Source organism: Ruditapes philippinarum, unplaced genomic scaffold (genome assembly GCF_026571515.1).
Source record: "Ruditapes philippinarum isolate M1 unplaced genomic scaffold, ASM2657151v2 ctg1256_1_1_1_1, whole genome shotgun sequence".
In the NCBI taxonomy this organism is placed as follows: domain Eukaryota; kingdom Metazoa; phylum Mollusca; class Bivalvia; order Venerida; family Veneridae; genus Ruditapes; species Ruditapes philippinarum.
The window spans coordinates 37,844-61,337 of NW_026857905.1; the positions used below are offsets into that span (position 1 = coordinate 37,844).

Sequence of the window (23,494 nt, forward strand, 5' to 3'; positions counted from 1 at the left end):
TTAACCTATTAAAATTTGTTCTTGACGAAATATGGTAAAGGCAGAGATGCATGTCTGTTTCAAGAGCACCTCTTCCTCTTCAGTCATGTAGTAGTAACTTCCAGGCAATGGTTCCTTGTAACAAACTGCTGAGTCTGGTGGTGATGTTGGTAGTTTTCACTCCATGACAGTAAGCCACATTGAATTTACCAGAGCAAAGTTCAGTCACCGCATCGTTCCTGGGCAGGCTGTCAAGCAGTTTACCTTCACTTAAGCAAGGAATTGATAATTTCTGTACATGCCAGAGCGCAGGTACAGTGTGAATGACTGTAGAAAGGATTCCATGATCAATCTCAATGAAAGTGACCTGCACGGTCAGCTTGACAGTCCAAAACTTACTATTGAGCCAACCCGACGGCTAGTTTTTATTTATGGTAGGTAAATTACATAAAATACAAAAAATATTTGTCAAACAAAAACGATAAAAAAAATCATTGTATTTCACTTAGAAATTTACAAAACCATTGGGAAATACCTACTAACAGTTACTAAGCTATTTTATGCTAATATATATATATAATGTGGGATGGTATGACATCATAGCCTCCTAAAAAATCAAACATCTTATCTGCAACCAGACTAATAATTGGAAGACAAGTTTATATTCTATTTTTCGCTCATCTCTTGCATCATAATTGTTGGGGACCGAGGCTGAATTCAGTATCAAAGGTAGCTAAGAACAAAAACATAGTCAATGAGTTAATGTGATGTTTATAAGAACTAGATGTCCAGTGACAATAGTTTCGGTACAGAAAAATACAAATACGTTAAGAGGCTTTACACACGGACAATGATGATACCCCACCAGCCACTTTGGACTACCACTGTAATAACAATTCCTTAAAGTATTGACTGGAAACTTACTGCTATTCAAAGAAACTACTACCTGTTAATACCATTCATGTCATAATGGTTTATTGTGCAAATTTGTGCAAAGCAACTGAACATTCTTTTATAACATTGCAGCATCTGCAAAATGGGTTGTGATTATCAAGGCATATATAACTAACACATAAATTTCTTTAATAATTTATTTCACTTAAAAATATTTCAAAAAAAAAAAAAAAGAGGCTTAAAATTAAGAAAGTCGTATACAAGTTCAATAAAACTTGGAAATACAAAAAGGTTTTGTCTGCTCTTCAACATCAACAAGAAAATTATTGACAATAGATAATGAACACTAGTACGAAAGCTTGCCAACAACAAGAATATTAGTATTCACAATGTATACCTCTAATGTCACTTTGATAAAAGTTAAAACATGGCTTTGCTAAGTGGATCTGGAAAAATCTATTGTTTGACCCAGTGACTTTAACACGCACCCAACCTTTCTGAACCCTATGACGAGATACATTTCTATTAAAACACCAAATATATTAATTTCTTGGGATTAAAGTCAATACACTATAAAGTTCATATGGCGACTTTCGGCTAAAATGCTAGATTGAGACCTCAGGTTTGGCTTTCACTAATCACAAACTGAGAAAAATCTCAATCTCAGTTTCTGAGTTGCTAAGCTGAGATTTTGACTTTGAGAACATTAATGAAAGCCTGTCCAGATGAAGGTATTTGCATTTTCCCCGGCTCCAGCGGGCATCCAATAGAACTTTCCAGAAACTTACAATAAATAGAGGTTCTAATAGAAACAGTAAGACTGATGGAGGGACCGATAAATATTTAACTATAATTATTTTCTATTTTCTATATGAAAAATTTTGGGGGCATAGCAGTAATTAATGTAACAACAATAATTAAGTCAATAATAATTGAGGCTCTGAATGTCTGTGTAACATCATTTTCAAGGTGAAGGATTAAAACTGGTTCAAGTAGCAAAAAATAAAAACCCTAAAAAAAAAAAACCAACAAATACTAATATAATATCTAAATATATAATAATATAACAAATAGTAAATATAGGATTGCACAACCAGGGTTGTCTTATCATTTTATAACATTCATAATTCAATAGTCAATTAAATGCTTTTACTTCTTTGCTTTCTTCCAAATACATGTATGTGAATTTCCCAGCAAATTACAATATCAATTGTTGTATGTATAGTATCTAATAAAGTAAACTTTTACTTTTGTTGTAGCCTTTTTAACTTTTGTTAAACCACATTCTATTGTACTTTTTGGAAACCGGCATAACATACAAGAATTTGCAAGAGAATTATTATTCATAACAAACAAAGTGTACAAAACTAAAAATTTTGCAGTTCACTCATTCATGTATAGAAAAATAAAAACAAAACATTCATTTCTATTTATAATCAAGCTTTCTTTTGCGGAATCTTTAACAATATGATGTATAGTAAAGTAATGAAATAGTAAAATAGTAAAGGAAATTTGTGGTAAACATATTTAAACAAATGTTTTGAAGTTTCCTAGCTAGAACTTAATTGACAATAAACTTAAAAAAAAGATTTGATGATGTTTAAAATTATCAATTTTTGTACTTTTTTCAACCAAAATTAAACAAAGCATTTGCATGAAGTTTTAAGCCATGCTGAATCCACATTTATTATGAGCAAGTATATTCAATAAATCATGGAAGACAACATTTAGTGACAACAAAAATACTAAATGATCCTGTAAAAAACTTCCTTGCAGGTGAGACTATTAGTAAATAAAAAATTCTCGCTCAATTATAATTTATAACGCAAATCCTGTTCTGTTCTGTTCATATACACTAGATAACCAATAACTTGAACATAAAGCTGGGAAGCTATGAAATGGAGACAACATAAACTGGGTGTTCCTGAACAAAATCAACAAAACGTTTATTGCACTTGGTCCGTGTACAAACCGATTCTCCCTTCTCACTTTTCCTTCTTCTTGCTGGACCTTAAAGCAGAAAAAATATTGAACATTAACATGATAATAAACTATGTTTATACCTTACCATTAGGCACATTCTCACAAGTACCCTACTATGATAAAGAAACGTCCATCGCTATTCATCAAAATATTGATACATCAATATATATTAAGCAGCAATAAACTATAAAACCGACAAGAACCAAAAGCAAAAGGGCCTGGTCAGACTGAACAATAATTGTGCAGGTTGGCTTGTTTCTTTACTGGTGGCAAATTGTGCAGTTCGACCAGGCTCTAAACTGTTGGCAGCTCAGCTTATATACTTGATCTTGAAATCCCCTTGAACTTTCAATGCTGGTAAATCTGACATTAAATAATAGACTGTTCCATATAAAATATTTTCCTCTAAAGAGCTTTAAAATGAGAAAATAGTTTTCTTATTTTGAACAATAGCCCTGCAAAATTTGTAAATAATGATTTCTCATTGTTTTCCATAACCTGTAAAAAGAGATTTGTGTTTCAAGCAAATAGTTCATGTATAATCTGGCCAGTTTCATTTTTTTGGTTGGGTTTAACCCTTTACCTGAAAAATGTCTTAAATGGACTTGCCAAGCTTTCATTTTTGGAACTTTCCATTATCAGTTTTGGGGATATCAAGATAAAACTTTAAACTTGGTTTGCCAACAGTATACAGATTGCCCAGACTGCACAGATGTAAAGGCTGTCCCGGCTCTATACTTGTAGCAAAGGCTAATCAGGTTTGGTTCTTGCAGGTTAAGGGCTTAGTCTCACTGGCAAATTTAAGAACATATGTCAACTTCCAAGCTTTAAGCTTATTGAGTAAAACCTAAGGTGCACCTCTGTGCATTATTTTAGTCAGCAGTAGGTCCCCCAGTAGAACCATCAACCTCTCAATAGTTCTGATTCTGATCAGAATAAACAGTATAAGCTGTTTATAATTACCACTAAAGTTTTCAGTTATAGTTTACATTTACTTGAAAAGTTTGATAAAGTTGTATTAAGATATAATTGATGAATCCTACTTCTTTTTGGATTTTGGTGATGTTGATTGGAACACACTGCTTGCAGCCATCAGGTTTTCAATATACTGGCCAAGAACTTGGTTCTCTGACTTCAATTTCAAGTTCTCCTCTTTTACTGTGTCTACACGGCTTGACAAATCTAAACAAGAAATACAAATGAAAATTGCACATTGTGGGTACATTTGAAATTAACATCATTAAATTATTTGTACCATTGTTTGATTACATTATGACAGATACAGTCATGTTTTGATATTCCTTGAGGGAATAACATGGTTGCTACATGCTTTAAACAAATCCTTAAAATGTACAAATCAATAGATTGAAGATCAATTTTGTATTTTCACACTTGCTGTCTAAAAATCCAGTTTTGTTTCACATGATTGTGCAAAAATTATTGTTTTCCATAATTTTTTTTTGTGTAGTTAATGTTTCTTCAATAAAAAGTAAAGGGGTTTTTGCAAACTTGACAAAATTGAAAACCTCATATTAAATGTGAAATGCATGTACATTGTATTATACATAAAATCTTAAGGGAGGCTACCTTGTAATAGCAATGATATGAAAGGGAAACAACTTTGCTATGGATCTGTTTTATCAATCTTTACTTAGCATATTAAATATATGAATGATGTCTCACCATCCAAAGTGTTTTGCAGTTCTAAAACCTGTGTAATCAGTCTTTGTTTCTCCTCCTCCTCGTCTCCATTTAGGTCAGAATCAACACCTGCAAGATGATTCAGTCAATGTGTTAAAACTACATACAAAAACCTGTATAGTATCTTATATATCAAGTGAATGTATAACAGTTTATGATTCATTTATTTAAACCAAATATATGTATATCATATCATATAAAATCCAGTGGGTGTGCAATATGACACACATCTAAAAGGCTTATGTTACCAAGTACCTTGCCCATTATAATAATTTAATTTTTCACTGGACTTAATTGTGCCATAGAAGGGATTTCTCAAAACTAGTAATACTCATTTGATAACCACTCTAGTATTATGATATACCGGTAATTATTACTTAAAAACAGTAACTGTTACAAAAATTATATTTTTGCTTACCAACCAAAAACCTAGCTTAATAAGAAATTTATGCAATAGACTGATTTTTACATTATTTATAACAATAAATTACTTTCAAAAAAGCTAACATTACTCATATATAATGTGTAGCTGTTTGAACTGTCTGAATACTGTACATTTACCGGTAGATGGGTCAATACTTGAGCAAAGATCTTTGCCACTAAAGAGACTCACCCATTTTTCAGTTTCATTATGAACTTAACAATTCATTATTGTTCTATGAAAATTTCAAAATATGTACTACTCAGGCTCTACTCATGTGCCCGTTAATGCAAAGAAGGTCATCTGAGGTCTTCCTCCACCAGTAAAGCTGTAAAGTTGCCATCTGACCTATACTGTGTTGGTGTGATGTAAAACCCAACCCAAATAAAAACAACAACAAAAACCTGAATAGCAAACAGTACAGACCAGGATCATGATCTTCGTCAGCACATGTGACATGGGTAAAGTTTGTTGCCACTAGCAGGTGAAAGGTTAATCATTATAAACTTCATACTTACTGCTTGAAGTGATCATGTTATTTTGTGGATCTGTCGGGTTTGTGTAGGTAGTACCTCTCAAAGAAAGTTCGCCTAAAATTGACAAAAAATACAATTGTAATAAACAAACAAGAATGCAACTTTAATTTTCATTGATGGTTTACAAAATGCAGATTATCCATAATTTTATGAATGTTAATAAGATTATCTTCCTTGTTTCTTACATGCACGTCATTTTTTAAACCAACAGTGCAACAATGCAGAGTATTTAATTTCATTTCATTGCAATGTAACAATTTTACAGTAAACAAGAAGTAATATAATGTAATGAAAGTGTTTTGCACACTTTCATCACATTACATTTCATGTACATGATGTATGTGCAGTTTTCACTTTGCATCTTTATAATATTATTTAGATATAGACTTTATAATTAAAAATATGTTATATCAGGACTTTTTAAAACCACATTAAATTCTGTCAATGACTATGGCTTCCTAGCAGTAATATAATTTACATGTAATGCCATTCTTTCCCGATTACTCCACATAAATCTTTAAAAAAAAAACAAGGAATAAAACAGACATCATTTTATTACATGGCATAATTATTTCCATGTTACTTTCCGGGTGGGTGGGGATTATTGAAATCAACAAAATTGTTATCGATTTTTCTATTTTTTAAAAAAGATAAAGGGTTTCCTAATTCAATCTGTCACAGAAAAGCATATTTAGAATAGACATTTACAATGGACAAATTGCCATTTTGTTTGCTAAAAAGTGCTGGAACAATCACTGATTCCTATAGACTTGATAACCTCATATTATGCGATAATTTTCACACTCTTCTAGCACTAAATGAAATTAATGATTGCCTGAAGGCAGATTCAATTTATGATGGCTTTCTTTGTTTTAAATCTGGTAAAAAGTAAGTTAATATTTAAAATAATTCCTAAACTTCTTCGGCTATTGGTCTAATACTAGCATCGACAACTTGCTCTTGAATTTCTACCAGGATTTTGCCTAAAAGTTGACAGATCCAGTTTAAATGGATATTTAAGACTACATTTTCTTTAGAAAAACCAATAATATATACTTTCAAAATATATATATTGGTGATTTAATTTTCAAAAATTACACCGTAACACTGATAAGCCTTTTTAAACCAGTACCCAGAGAGCTATATATAATGTTTCAGTGACATACGTCACATTTAGAAACAGAAGATTGGAAGCGAGCATATTACACAAGTTTTCGTCAACAACAATAACAATTGCCGATGTAGAAAACACAAGTACTGAATGAGAGGTAACAAAATAGCTGTAGTGTTTATTTCACAGAAAAATATCCTTAGTTGCAAACATATATTCACGGTAAATTAGGTATTTAAGGGATTACTGGTGGTAAAATCATTTTGTTCTGTCGGGAAGCACAGAAGGAAACCAGTGGGGGGAGGGAATATGTATACATGTCATAAATTTGAGTGATCATTAACAATGCTCACAGCGTTTATGCGAAGTGAATTGATCGCCTTAGAGAGTGGACCGACTGTTAAATTAGAGACAACGTTTTAGCTTATAAGCTGCTACAAAGTTAGTTTTCTTCCATAATTCCTTTGTTTTGACATTGAAATGAACCGATTTATCTGAAGGTAACATATTTTACTGTTAGTAAAGGCTTAATTTCGCTTTAAGGTGACCCCCTATAAATATTAGTACAATATTTTGTAAACTAAAGTCTTTTCAAGTCTTGCCATTATGTAAATTTTATAAACAATTTTCTGAAATGATCTCTGTGAAACCAGCCCCACGTACCCTTTTAAGAACCCAAACAAATGGGACACTAGTAAATGAAGTAATAAGAAATTATCTGAAAATCTACAGATAAATCCCTAGATGAATGATAAAAATTTCAGGATGTTAGAAAGTCCTTACAAAAAATATAACGGAGGCAAAACATTATGATACCTGCATCACTATCACTTGATAGTGGAACATTATACATGTCGTTGGATTGGTCAGACATCCTGCTTGTCTAGTTGTGACTCACTGAAAAACTGAAATTTGCTGGTTTCAACAATTTATTTCCCCCTTGAATCGATTTTCATCGAATACTGAGAAAACTCCTATTAAATATAACTAAAAACAGGTAACATTTATATCAATAACGTAACACATATATGTTTTAAAACAAATCGTGACTTGAATCACTAGAAAAATAAGAAATTTTCATCTAATTAGTGGAGCACTTGTCAATTTGCTTCCATTTTGTTTTTGTGTATCACGTGACCGGTACGTCAGAAACATGTGTAGAGAACTGTCAAGAAGAGGGATAATGTTGACAAAACTTTTTCGACTTTTATTATGAATGAAACAGACAAGAATGTGACGAAATTGTTGAAGTTATTACAACCGTGCTGTAAGAATCTTTATCTTTTTTGGTTGACAAGTATTTTTTGTAAAAACTATGTCGTTTCGCCCAATTAGAAACTGCACACCTTTTGTTTTGAACTCTGGTGAATTCGTTTGATTTGCACCTGTTCAGAAGGGAGTTCATATGTGCAAATCTACATTTAATTATAGATTTATAATTCCGGGTCTTGTTTATGTTGTTTAAAATAGTTCAATAGATAATGATTAGTAACAGAAATGAAATGAATATGACATTAGTTTTTACTGTCTTAAAATAAACCATAATTATTACATTGATAATATAAACTGAACACATACATGTAGATCTTTATCTATATAGAACTGCTGTATCAAGTCATCTAGCAGGAATGATTGACGAGTAGTGACAACTTTCAGTTCGGGTCAGATTCCAGTCAGTTTCAGTGAATAATGTTTTGATAAGTTTGTATGAGAAATTATATTATGACAGTCAAATTACATTTTATTTACAGCACATAAAATATCTTCACCATCTTCACAAAGATATTATGTCTAGCTGTATTAGTGAAAGAAGTAACTCCCTTTTATTTTGACAAACTGCTTTCAGGAAACATTGATTTAAGATTACTGTTGACAAATGATAATTAAAGCTATGAGTAAGTGAATACTTAAAGTCAAACTGAAATTAATATTTTTATTTGTTGTTGGGTTTTTTTATTAGTGTCACAGCTAGGTTGAGAAAAATATACAGCCGGACTGGGACTTGATTGGGATACCCTTCCACAGCTCTACAGACTGAGCTGTTCGTCAGCTTACATATTTTATAATAGTCCACAGTTCTGAACCACAGCTCAATGAACATTCATACTCGAATTTCTCAGGTTGCAGAGAAATGTGATTTAAACTTTGAACTATTTGCAGTCATGGTCCCCCATTGGGCGCTAAATGTCACAGGGTGAGAAAAATCTGCATCCTGACTGGCGCTTGAACCCAGGACCATGGGAATGCCATTCCTTGGCTTAACCGACTGAGTTGTCAAGCCACAACACATTTTCTCCCTAAAATAGTGTACAGTTCTGAACCGTGACATTTGCATAATACTTAAAAACACTAACCTATATTTGATATCATATGTACATGTCAGTAAGTGTGTTATGAATCTGGGAATGTTGTAATTGTTTGATATTGTTTAGGATAAGTCTTGATTAATTTGTTTTAGTGTAACTTATCTAATATGTCATCCTCTGCTTTTTCCATTGGATTCTTGATTAGATGTTGATAATAATTTAAAATACTCATAATTTAGCTACCTGTTTAGAACGGATAAGGTGTGATAAAAAAAATCCACATACAATAAATTTACATTATGAACCAGCAGTCTGTTAAAAAACCCTTCTGTTTGTGTAAGTTCAACATTTAACAAATAAAAATAAGTTTACCTGTATGGAAAATTTGTTCATAGTCACTTTATAGGACTAATGCTATACATGTGCCTGTGCCTGATTTCCGTCTTTTTAATATTGGTTTAAACGTATTTCATTTAAGCTTGATTGGGAAACAAGTTCTTGCAACATATATTTATCACTTTGGATCTGCTTCCTAGAACTAACCAGAACTGATGTCATATTGGTTAGGGATCGAACCCATGATCCCTGGGTTGAGAGGCAGACACCTTAACCACTAGGCTGGCACTCCCCTTTATGTGATAATATGTGTCACATGCAGACAAATGTTTTATTTCAAAACCTAATTATATATTGTGATTGCTCTCTGTAACTTGGCCTGTAATGTACTATTATTTATTAATAATTATTGAATACAGTTTAGTAATAAATTACTTTTTATTAATAATTATTGAATACAGTATATCTTAATTAAAGGTTACCTCATGTTTGTATAATGTATGATAATTTACACAAATGAATTTTATTTCAATTTTGAGATTCAAAATTCTTATATAAAAATTTGTTAAAAAAACAAAACGTAAACCTTTTAGGCCACATTAACAATATTTTTGTGTGCTAGCCATCTAAAAAATATATAAATATTGTACTGGTAGACCTCTCTTTAAAATATGTTGTCATACACTATCTCAACTCTTGAAATAAAATAACCATGCCCAGCAGGAGGAATGAATAATAATTTCTAACCGAAGCATTTTTTCATGGATTAGTCAGAGGAGAGCGGGAATAAAAATAACTTAAGTTTTTGGCTTGTGGTGGTGACTTTTCCAAGTCTATGGGATTTATTTGCCAGAATGATGCAACTCAATATCCTTCATTCATTACAACATCATGATGTTTGAATCATACATCAGGAGTCTGAATAAACATAGAAAAATATATTTACTCTTAGATCAGTTGGGTTTAAGTTCTCATACACAATAATATATTTGTTAGATGTTTTTATCTTGAGTGAAAAAAAAGTCTGTTATCAAAGGATAATCAGAATTCAAGACCCCCCTATTCATAATTGTTTTGGCAGGATAAGTATTCAACAGCAGGTTATTAATCTTAGTCATATTTTAAAACTTTATTTTTTTCGTTCCTATCTTTCTTACTTTAAATTTTAAAGAGAAATAAAAAAAGACGATGAAAGTCACAGGTTTCTTATGGAATTGCTTTATACTCACTGTAATACATGTAAGCTTGCGATTCATGATCAAAATATGTAATATTGAAAGTTTTGAGATGTACTAATTGAAGATTTGTTACAAAAACAATCATTTCTTCAAACTATTTTGCTGTTTAAAATAGTTTTCTCACCTATCCCTAGTTTGATCAAAAAACGTTTCATAACAGAAAAAAAATTGAAGACTTTCCAACTTTTCTATGAAAATTTAAGACTTTCCAACTTTTCTATGAAAATTGAAGACTTTCCAACTTTTCTATGAATGTTTGGTATCTCTTGTCTATTAATTAGGACAATAATTGGTCATGTCTACAATTTCTTTTATTAAACACAATTTTACGTTAATATTTTAATCACTTGTGTTCCCCATCTTGGACTTATGAGCACTGTTTTCCTGTAATGAAGTAATATGTTATGATATTGTTGGAGTGCTCAAACCGGTGATCCATGGATTGTGTTGATACAGCCACTTGAAACCACAATGTGTCAATTCTCATAAGAGTTGACAATCTCGAGTGATCAGGTTAAAGCTGAGCAAAAATGTTCCAAGAAAATCAAACTTGAGAAAAATGTACCAAGATTTAAAAAAAAATAGTACAGTTATTCAAGATTCAAGTAACTTAATGTGCGATTAATGAGCGATATTACAGCATTTATCATCCTATTCTTACTGTGTGGCTATTTTTGCATATTTTGACCTCCTTTTGGTAATTCACTTGGATTTTAAATGACCCTATCCAAGTGAAAGGTACTTTCTTTGTTTACATCACAATATTTTACTTTAAAATACATGTTCGAAATTTTCATGAAAAAGTAGCATAAATCTGAAGGCATGCTGCTTTAAATTCAAAACAAAAACAAAGAATGTGTGACTTGTACTTGGTTTGAAAATGTTTACTATTGATTATTTTCATTAGGTTGTTTGTATCAATAACCTGTAGCTTCTTTTTGCAAAGGTTAAAAATGGCACCTCCGTAGTTATTCAACATCTGAATTATAAAAAGAGTTGTTTTTAACCTTAGTTGATGAAACTTTCATCAAGTGGCAAATATAGCTCCTGAAGATATTGTCTTTAGAGTGTTGAAATTTTAAAATGTCTTGAGAGAATGATACTATTTATACAGGTAGCTCAGGTATGCAGTAGATAAATAGGTGGCAGTTTTGTGGATAGTGTGTCATTGATTTATGAGTGTTTTATCTTTCCAAAATGTTTTGCTATGTTTCAGGCATTTCAGTTAAAGTGCTTACAAGATCAAATAGTTTGATTGTTTATTGTTTTAACTTGGGAAACTAAGTTTGTTTTAAATGCCATTCCCTCTATAGAATGAGATTGTAGTGCATTAAAATAGAAGTCCTCATTAATTTAAATAGCCTGGTTAAAATTAAATAATGTATATCACCTGAGGTACACCTACTCTTTACTATTAATGGCATTGACATTGAAATGGATTTGCCCAGTGCTTTGAATTTGGAACAGTCCATTTGAGTTTGAAACAAATTATCTGAGAATAGTTTAGAGCCTGGTCAGACTGCACATTTGAGTAGGGAGGCCTGACCCTCACTCACAATACTGATGGCAAAAGCTAACAACTGGTTTATGTTTCTCATTTCTAAAAAGCAGCATTATTAGACAGTTTAGTCCCTTTTAAGAAATATATCTGTAAGAAATTTTTACCAGATCTATGCTACTGTGGAATTTAAATGTAACATATTAAATGGCCATTTTTCTTCCCTTTTCTTTGTACATTTTGTAGTTTTGACCATTACTATTAGAAAATATTTATGTCTACTCTCCTATATTGATTTAACAAAATTTGTTGAAATGCAGACATTTGAATGATGTCTTACTGCAATTTTGTTTTCTTCCTTCTTGGAATTGATGCTAATTCTTTAAGGCAAAAATATTTATATGTTCAGAAAACTATATGAGCCGTGTCATGACAGAAGCAACATAGTGCGTTTGCGACCAGTATGGATCCAGACTAGCCTGCGCATCCGCGCAGTCTGATCAGGATCCATGCTGTTCGCTATCAGTTTCTCTATTTGTAATAGGGTTGGTTAGCGAATAGCATGGATCCTGATCAGACTGCGCGGATGGGCAGGCTGGTCTGGATCCATGCTGGTCGCAAACCCATTATGTTGGTTTTGTTGTGACGCGGCTCATATCTCATTTCTGAGAATATTTGAAGATTTAAATGAGTTTTTAATTTCAAATATATATCATGTTAAGAGATTTTTTCCCCAATTATTCAAGAAGCAAAATTAAAAAAATATCCTTTTGACATTTTGAAAAAGAGTCATCTGTAATTGTTTGAAGAAGGTCTAAAAGAATTTAATATTAGGAAGAGATATCGCTTGTCAATTTAAAATATATAATAAGTCCTCTACGTTATGCTTTAATTCTCTGAAGGGAAATCAATATGAATGCCTTTAATTAGTTTGGAAGATAAATGCCTTTTCCCTGGTAACTGATTATCACTTTATGTCATACAGTTCACATTAATTCCATATAAGCCAGGTGTTAATAAATGACAAGAAAAAAACAAATCACTTTGCTTTAAATTTTAAAAAAGGATATTGGATAACAATACAGATATCATGTTGCCAATTCATGAAAGTTTGTATAATGTTTGATCTAGACATTTGTTACTATAGTTACATGTAGATTGTGAAGAAGGCTTGCTGCGCTTTCGAGTCCATTTCAACCACTTTCGGGTCCATTTCCTTGAACTAACCCATTGTGTAGTTTTGATGAGGCAACATGGTGGTGGCCTTACTATCCCTCGGATAAGAAACTGACAAGTGATTTCTTGAAATAAATAAATACAATGTATCATTGTCAGACTGACAGAAAATTAGTAACTTTTACCCCCTTTTTTTTAACCATATTTTGTGACGATATACATATGTTTACTTGAGTAAAACAAAGCAGTTATAAAGGAGATAGATCAGTACTGTTTCTATGGTCTTTGTAGAGATATTCCTATCACGATTTTTAAATGGCATCATTTATGACAAACGCAAAAACCTTTCAGTAACAGAATATCCCAAATTATAGCCAACAATATGTCTAAGTATGGACACTGGTTCAATACAAATAAAATTATTTAGATTGCTTAGGGTATAAGTAACAGCAACTGGTATTGATTGTTACAAGTAATTCCTGTTGGAAACCAATCTGAGCCGGGTCCAGACTGCTTAATTAACTGGCAAAACTGTCACGGCAGTTGACAATTTTCTCCCTAATTGAAACAAAATACTTCCAGAGATGGCTTTTTTTTTGCAGCAATGAGACCGAAATTAACCTTTTCTTGGAAAAAATTACATTAAATTGTCTACATCTATATTTATAGCTTACCTGTATGCGTGAATCAAATGTTTTCCTAAAATAGCATTCACTGATAATTACTTATTTATTACTTATCAAAACATTTTAAATTGTTTTGGAATTATAGATTAACAAAAGTGATTTGAAAGTTTTGGCATTAATGCATAAAAGGCTTTGAGTGGTAATGTATGCACCCTTAAAAATGTTGACATACATATATTAAAATTAATATATACCTATCTGCTATTTTCAGATAGCATAATATGTTTTTCACTTTGCAGGTTCTTTAATTGACATACTCAAGTCAAAGCTTTTACCTAAAGTCTAGGGTAATTTAGATCTATGGTTTGATGGTAACTTGTTCCATTTTGATATGACTGGTTGTTGATTATAGATTAGTTAAACCAAACCTTTCATGATCTTGTCCATTTAAATCTACCACTGCAACCAGTGCAGACCAGAATCAGCCAGCACATTAGTGCCATCTGATCATGGTCTGCACTGTTTACTATTCAATCAGTACATAATGATATTTTGAAATTTTCCCTGGAAGTTATAAATGGTTTTGTCCAGTTGAAAGATGGACAAGTCCATTTTAAGATATTCAGCAGATTAAGGTTAAAGAAGAGCACATCTATCTTTTAGATACAGTCGTCATTTAGGCTATAGTATATATTAACAGTGTTCAGGTGGGTGGTTCTAACTTCTTTCTTATCTCTCATCTCATATATTGAAAGGGAAAAAATTAACAAAGTGTCAGGTTTAATGTACAATAATTATCCTAAAAATTTCACACTTAATTTGACTGGAATCACTTTTCAGGCAGAAATAATTCTTGGAGACAATAAACAGGATCTAAATAAATTCCAGTCTGGGAAGTTATAAAAAAAATCTGTAAATTATTAAAATACCTTAATTATTAATAGGTGTATAGAGTAAACAGATATTCCATGAATTTGCTATAGCTATTATATGGAATTACCAGGAGCATTGCGGCTGCAGTGTGATGAAAAATTGTAACGTATCTTTCTGAGATATAATCAAATGGACTGTCTTCAGGGGAAAAAGTGGTATATCAAATTAAATGTATTAATTTGTAATATTGTAAATAATAAAATAATGTATTAGAAATTGAAACTGAAGATATGGAAATATGGAAATACAGAATATTTTGTTATTGTAGACCAGACAAGCAATGCGGAGTAGTTTGTTATTAGTGTGAGAATTGACGGCTACTTTCCAATTAACTTGAGAGAGGTTCCTATTTGAAGGATCGCTCAGTTTGCGATCTCGGTTACTTAATTTGATTATATATACTCTTAACTCTTAATTATATTTCGTGGGTACATCTCGTTTATTTTTTTTTCACTTCAGGCACTATTAGATGACGACAATTGGGATTTGTTATGCAGCCGAAGAGGAACAAAAATGTAAGCAGAAACAGGAACTCTCGCTCGTCCATTAGGAGCAGGTGTCTTGTGATAAAATAGTGACTGGAATTCTGGAATTTTTTTTTATCTAAACTTGTTTAGTTATGTTGAGGAAATATTTTCTTTTCATGTGAGGAATTATTCAATAGGATTATAGTGCACCACAAAAAAAGGGAGAGAAAAATGAGGGAAATTTAATGATAAGTTTGGAAATACTTCGTTAGCGAGGATGTCGGCTTTAGAGAAGAATAGGCTGAAGTGTTTAAATGGTGCTCTTCCCGAAAGTTGGGAGGCCAAGCTGGTTTCTGATGAAGGCAGAATTTACTATCTAGAGTAAGTATATTGTGTATGTTAGCAAACAAGAACTGTTTCATTCTTGACTGTATTTAGTAACAATTATGCATAATTATGTATGATAAAAAATGAAAAGTTAAAGTTAATAACATATTCATTTCATTGCTTTTAGCCATTTAGTAATGATTTTTTACTTTTTTTTTTTACATATCTCAAACTACCAAACAGAAATTCAAATTATTGACAAGCTATAAAATATATTTTTCTCATTGATTTGATAAAGTGATAAATAGGTTTTTTTTAACCTTGATAATTTTATGTATTAAACTGATCTGTTTAAATTTGTTTTGAAGTAGACAGACAGGTAAATTGACAGTGATAATGTTTTTGAAAAAGATAAGATTTCTTAAATATCTTTGAATGCATAATAGCGTATACATGTTCGAACAAGAACCATGAAAGTTCTTTATTGATGTTTCTGTTTGAATGCCTGATTAGTTGATAGGAATCCAGTACGAGATTAGTATGTAATTAGATATGTGGTATAATTATGAAATAGAATGTAAATTATGCATTTAAAAAAGAGGTTGAGTAAGTCTTATTGTGTTAAGTACTTTTCCGAAGTGTGTGAAATACTGTAGTTGTACTTGTATATGCAAAGAGAGTCAATCATGGATCTTCTTAAAAAAATAAGCTCTGTACATTTTAAATCTGTTTTCATATAACTGTCTTTGATTACTTATCTATTACTTATGTAATGTTTTTATTTATTTATGCAAGTCTTGTTGTACTATAGATTAAATATTTTCAGATAGGTTATAGCAAGTCTTGCATAAAAACCTGACCCATTATCAAATCATGGATCAAATCTGAAGAAAAAAATCTTTCAGTCTATTTTTGAAATATCTGAGTGACAGAAAAGTTAAGATTTCAATGTTTTTAGGTAGTTTTTATAGTTTTACATGTATGTGGTGGATTCCTCACCAATTGCAGTAAATATTTGGTCAATGTTGACTTAATAATCAGATATTACCTTATAGTGTTTAACGTGCTCTATAAATATGGGCAATCAAGTTTTAATATACAGTGATAGTCTTGAGAATATATTGAATGACCGAGCTTATTGATTGACCCTGCCTATATAGGGTAAACAGCCATTAACGGTTTTACAATTTGACAACATATCAGGTATTTATACGGTAGATTGAATTTTAAGATTTATTACTTTGTTCGCAGATATTTGCTTTTGGTATCAAATTTTTTGCACACTTAAGTTATACGACACCTATTCTAATTCTATTCTAATCACCGTAAAGGAAATATGTATCGCAATAAAACAACCCGTCAGCGAATAATTGTTGATCAATGTAATTATTTGGAGTGCTGGACTGATTAATTAATTTGATGGGAGGGACATGTTATTTTTATAGATCTTCGCATGATTAAATTTGTACCAGTTTCCAGTAACGTAAATCATTGATATATATCGCAGATCGATGTAAAACTTATAACTTGACCAAGCAAAAACATTTTTAATGCTCGATCGAAATGTAAGGAATGTTAAAAAACATAATTATATACACAACAGGGTTGGAAATGCATGCAATTTTTTTTCTTTATATTTTATGATGACCATTCATTTTAGTGAAAAGTTAAACAAGAAAAATTATGAATTATAAAATTATCTTTTTACTAAAATATCAAACAAATATCTTTTCGTTCTTTCTTAAGACACTATTATATACATGTTTATATGTAAATATTTCTTTTCTGTCTTGCATTCTTTGGTTACTCAAACAGACAATATGAAGAGTTTTGCAGACATTAGAATTGACATTTAAATTTCTCAAAGATTTCAGACAAATTATTGAATTTTTCTGGTGAAAATTCATCTTAATGCTTCTATTGAACTTTTCTTGAGTATGTTCTTTTGTACTGAACAAAACATGTCATACAATATTTGGAGTTTCCTACCAGAAAATTGATGATGTTATAAATAAGACAATAAGGCTGTTTTCAGACACAATGTACCTAATTGAAAAAATCCATCTTAAAATGGGTTTTTTATATTTAACAGTTACTTCAATCACTTTGTAGCAAGAACACAGTGAAAGTATTAAAAGTTTATAATATTTCTTTTATACTATTTAATTCAAACACTAAAGCACATCATCAACTTCATAAAAAATGTTAAGAAAGGCTTTTAAAAACCCTCCTCAAATCACTATTTTTGAAGAAGTAATGGTGCTTGTAATTTAATCTCTATGATGCCAGAGTTTTTTTGCTTGACAGGCATAATTTATGATTCTACTGTTTGCAACATTGCTAGAGAAACAAGTGGTAGTAGTAGTTTTCACTCCAGATCATGGCAGTAGGCCACATTTAATTTACCAAAGCACAGTTCAGCCCCCACATCATTCTTGGGCAGGCTGTCAAGCAGTTCACCAGTACTAGTTGTCTTCACTTTCGCATTAAACATGCCAGGGCAGAGGCACAGTGTGAATGGCAGTAGGAAAGATTTCATGATCAATCGCAATGAAAGTGACCTGCACCGTCCGGGGAATCAAACCCAGAACGCCTTATTAACATTCCAATGCTCTACCTATTGAGCTAACTGGACGACTTTCTAGGAAAACAAGTCTTACACAGGTTCTTTTATACCCATATATGTATAGGCTTTAGCACCAATACTCTGAGGACTTTGGTTTAAGGTCTCATCTGAAAGATTCAATTGGACCAAGTAAAGTTAAGGGTAGGGTTGAAATGATCTCTTGCTCAGACAGTGTAATCTCTAGGTCACTGTACAGTCTGCTCTAATGTTTATGATATGATTAGCCTTATATCTCAATACCACATGTTATAATGTTATAGGGAATTTTATAAAAGTTTTTCTTTTGGGTGGTCAAGCTAGTTGTTAAATAACTTACTTAAAGGTTTGATTATTGTATGAAAACAGTCATAAAGAACTACCTGAAAGTGTGTTATTGTGTCTTGCAGTCCTGTGAAAACACAAACAAATGGATCTTTTAAGTGTTTTGAACTTATGTGAAGTGGTTATGTAGTGGATATTGTACATACTTAATTTATTTCATCGATACACTACACGGGCCTTTAAGAAAACCTCCTAGGCTTACAGTCTTTTGAAATTTAAAGGTTATGTATAATTTAAAAGTTTGAAGAATTACTCTACGAGGACCCCAGCAGCTATACTTAAATGGAATATCAATTGGAGAGATATATGTCATGATTAATTTATATGATGGTAAAGTAGGCCCTGGGGACACTTCATGCATATTCACTTTGTTTGTCATTGATTAAAAGGCACGGAAAAACTGTGTATATTGAGAAACATATATCTTCATATATATTTTTTTCTCTGTTTTTTTTTTATCATAAAAAGTACAACGGTCGTTTTTTTGCCTGTTGTGTTACATCAGTGGTTTGCAAGTCTGGCTATTTACTGATGTAATTGACAGCTTTAGGACATTTAAGAGGTGACAAAGTGCAATATATATACTAATGACCTGCTACAGCTTGTCACATGACCACTGTTGAATCACCTCACTCTGAGTAAAAGCTTAATTAACACAACTATAGTGTTGATTGCATTGTGAACAATTTTTTAGGTTGATTATACAAAATATGGGGAAAAAATAAATATTAAAACTTGTGTTTGATTTTTATATCAACTTTAAAAATATATTTTTTCTTTTATTTGAAACAAGTTTAACTGTTTATAGTAAAGTCTTAATTAAATTGTCATTGCATTTTAAGTAGTAATTTGACAGTCAATATGCCTGTAACAATTTGCTATAGGGTCAGTGCCCTTATTAATTTAAATTCATGATGTTAAGTGGACTGGTATTTGGTGAATTATTAATTATTTAAATACCAGAAAGGAATGTTTGTAATTCATAGCACATAAATTAAGCAGAGGGTATTTTATCATTGCCTTCAGTGTCCCCTTTCTAAGACCAGGGTTACTGATGACTAGTAAATAATTGGCTTAATTCTGCTATTTTGTTTTATATATTGGGATTTATAGATATTTAAGTTTGTTAAGGAACTGAATATCAAAATATAAAAACTAAATAATACTGGTCAAGCAGCACACAGATGAGCAGACTTGCCTGGCCAAAACTTGTTGCATATTTTTTACTATTTTTACCTCCACACACACAAAGGTTTTATAACCAAAATGTTTGATACTGTTTTGATTTTGATCTTCGTACCTTCCGCATTCATCACCTACTATTGCGTTGTTCACCACTTTATTCACTACTTCATTCATTCAAATATCGGTTAGATCTCTTTCATAATCTTTGCAAGGGGTAAAGAATGCAATTTCTTTTTATATCTTATAATAAACTTTAATTTATCAGAAGCTGTCAAGGATTGTCAGAAGATAAATATGGTACATGCTTTGCCAGTGTGTAACCTAGCTATTGTAATAGGGGTTGAAGTATATCTTGGACTCAGGGTCTCCAAATATTTTCACAATAATTTGTTACTTTTATATATATCCTAAGACTTGATAACTGTGTGGGTTCAAACCATGTCAGGGGCAAGCGATTGTTTCCTTGAACAAGAAACTTTAAATTCATTGCTTAGTACTGAACGTATTCGAGGATGGTACAATATAAAACTTATACATTAAATTTTGTAGTTTTCAACACAATTGAACTAAAATAAATTGTATGAACTAAATAATAGTAGTAACTTTACCTTAATTACATGAATTCTGTACATATACTTATTCTTAATTGACTATCTTTCCTGAAATAGAAGGTTTTTTTGTCTACTTGTAGAACGTCTAGGCACACATACATATACACTAAGTCTTGTCAGACGTAATAAGCGTATAACATTTTTTTTTCTTGAGGAAAAGAATAAAAAAAAATGTGGAATGGATTATGGCTTCATTAAAAGACAATGTTACCAATTTTCATACCTATCTTCCTGCCAGTATAATAATAAGGAGAGATTATGTTAGAGGGAATTATCAAAGCCGTGCTGAATGATTGGGTTATTAATACGATAATGGACCGATGCTACTGGGTATATTTAGAACAATTCAGACTCCAGGTCAAGAGTATTTTCCGGATTTGATTGACAAAAAAATCAATTTTTATCAATTCTGGAAGGTTTTATCAGGCAAGAAATGGTGGACCAATTAAACGAAACACCATGAAATTATCTAGTTTGATAAAAGCAAAAGAAATCCAAATATACAATCAGAGCTGTAGTCTAGTGGTCAAGGTCTCTGCCTCTCTACCCAGCGTTTGTTGGTTTGAGTCTCACTGGGTTTAACTACCATATTTTTAAATACCTGTATTAATTTAAAAGTCCCTGTTTCCAGGACATTAAAGTTTGGTTTAAATAAGTTTTTTCTATGTAAATGAGCTTGACAGATAACTGTTTCAACTATAAATATGTAAATAGCATTATTATTAAACAATTTTACAAGTAATTTGTTTGATGTTTATCATTCATGTATGAAACAGCAGTTATAATAAGTAGGTCTAGAGTCATAAAATTTGATGGCCATAAAATCATGACCCATATCTATTTCAATTAAGACATTGACATAATATTGACAGATTGCTGTAGAGAATATGAAATTAATATTTCATGATAAAATAATGTCTTAATATTAAAGTTGATATTATAGAAACATTATGATACTTCTTGCTAGGAATATGCATGCATATTAGAAAAGATAGAAAGTTATAAAGAAAATATATATATAATATTTTGCTAAAGTGTTGTTGTTGAATTGATTTTATTCTGGTGTTGAGTTGATTGTTAAGTTGACAGTTATCTTTTGTTGAATAGAGATTATTTCGTTAATTATTATCTTTTGTTGAGTTGATTTAATAATTATATTCTTTAGTTGAATCGATTTTATTCTGCCATTAATTTGATTTTATTCTGTTGTTAATTCAAGTTTACTGTATTCTGTCATGGATTTGAATTTATTCTGTTGTTGAAAAGATATGTTGACAGTGTTCTGTTGTTGTATAATATAATTCTGTTTGATTTTATTCTGTTGTTGATCAAGTTGGTTAATTATTCTGTTATTGAGTCTATTGACTTTATTCTGTTGTCAGACGTTTATTTGTATAAACTAAGTAATGAAAATAGTTAAGGACATATACATGTATATTTTGTCTTAATAGTACATGGTAGTTATCTTAACCAGGAAACATAATGTTGTTTTAAAGGAGTGTCCACTTATAATGTTTGAAGTAGTTTATTACTCAGTTGTTGTCAGGGTCAAGGGTACATACAAATTGATATGATATATTATATCTTTTAATGCATTTGCTTAATTATAATGGCAATCTGAGTCATAAAGACACCAGCTCCAGTTAATAAGTGGAATCTACGTGAATAAAAACGAAGAGAAGATTGTAATAACATTATTTCAGTTTCATTTTGTATCTGAATATAAAATTATTGTATAAATTTTTTTATAAATTTGTAGATATTTTCACAGGAGTTAAAATAATGTTATTTTGATTATGGTTAAAAAAATTGCATAATAGGCAAAAGGCAAGGATTTTGACCAAAGATCAAAATAATCTTAGAATTTAAGTTTACTGAACAAATCAAGATTTTTTTTTCTTCATCATGTAATGCTTTATAAGATACTCTTATTCTCCTTTTAACAAGTTATTCTTCTTAAATATGTCATCCTCTCTAGTTTACAGATATATATTACCTACAATACATCCCAATAAGAATGTAAACATAGAAATTGTAAATATTAAAAAAAAATTATCAGAGGTAGTTATGCAAAGTTATTGCTTCCAATTAGTTGGAAGTTTTTAATTTTCCTAATTACTAATTTGCTTTTTTCTGCCTACTTTGTTATAATATAAATAATTTTTAATATTCATTAATTGAGGCAATATTCTTCATAATTAAAAGCCATTTATAATTTTGAAACAATTAAATAAGTGATTAAATATTAAAAACTGATGAGTAGAAGCTATATATATGTATATTATATATATGTTCCTTGTCAAATTTAAAATCTCTTGAAAAACAGAGTAGTTTAAATAGAGTGTTCATATTTGATGACCTACTTTAATGCACTTCTTAAAATCTATATAAACATTTAAAAAAATGTCTTTTCTTAAACACATAAAAAACATAAGAATGTCAGACTGTTTGAAAAATATTTGTTCCATGTGAAAGAATTGGGTTATTTGCCAAGACAGAACTCGGCAGCTAATATAATAACCCATACCAGTGCTGAAGCCAAACATGATTAACCACCAGTATATTTAGCCAGTCCAGCATATTCATCTGGGATGCAGTCTGACCTGGCTCTATACTAGTTACTGGCTCAATCAATTGATATTGAAATCCCTTAAAATTGAAATGGACTGTTCCAAATTCAGAGCAAGGAAAATCCATTACACAAATATAGGAGGTTTTGGGTTTTAATGTTTAGTTTGAGGCATCACAGACACCAAGTTTAATGCTTGTTTTAAAGGTAGTAAAATAAATTGACTGACAACTTACATTGATAAAATGGAGAGATAGTCGGAGAAATTCTGTAATTTACCAGTTTCACAAAAACATGTATTATATCCCATGGAAATTCAATATTTTAAAATACTTTTATTGTTTTATTGTATTTTAAAATACTGATTAAAATATGGATTTAAGTTTCTTCAGTTTAACCTTTACTTAACACTTAATTATTTGCATAATGGATTTGCATTGGTTTAAATTTAGAACTCTGACCATTGTAAACTAAAGGGTTGAATTAAAACATTAAACAAATTTAAGTGACCACTGGTTAAAATGGAGTCTTACAGTTTGTACTTGGACCACAACCATGCTTCCTTGTATAGAAGTAAAAATGGTTAGTTTATAAGGAGGTAGAGAGTAAGCTTTATATATTTTATAAACTAGAGGTAGGCAGGACTAAGC

At 30.9% G+C, this 23,494-nt stretch overlaps 2 protein-coding genes across 15 annotated transcripts in view; one reads left to right on the forward strand and one right to left on the reverse strand.

Moving 5' to 3' along the window:
• Positions 1–1,098: 1,098 nt before the first annotated feature.
• Positions 1,099–7,627, reverse strand: LOC132751473 (short coiled-coil protein B-like). The gene is made up of 5 exons (XM_060741642.1): positions 7,442–7,627; positions 5,497–5,568; positions 4,540–4,626; positions 3,900–4,038; positions 1,099–2,883 (listed from the first exon to the last, which is right to left on the reverse strand). Exons 1-5 carry the CDS (start codon positions 7,497–7,499, stop codon positions 2,859–2,861), a joined length of 381 nt encoding a protein of 126 aa, XP_060597625.1. The 5' UTR covers positions 7,500–7,627; the 3' UTR covers positions 1,099–2,858.
• A 131-nt stretch (positions 7,628–7,758) lies between these two features.
• The window catches only part of LOC132751471 (serine-rich adhesin for platelets-like), a 92,982-nt gene continuing 77,246 nt past the window's right edge, over positions 7,759–23,494 (forward strand). For all 14 annotated transcript variants that reach the window (XM_060741626.1, XM_060741635.1, XM_060741628.1 and 11 more), the window contains exons 1-2: positions 7,759–7,892; positions 15,198–15,586. In XM_060741626.1, the coding sequence (XP_060597609.1) occupies positions 15,483–15,586 (104 nt within the window). In that variant the 5' untranslated portion in view covers positions 7,759–7,892; positions 15,198–15,482. The remainder of the gene's footprint in view (positions 7,893–15,197; positions 15,587–23,494) is intronic.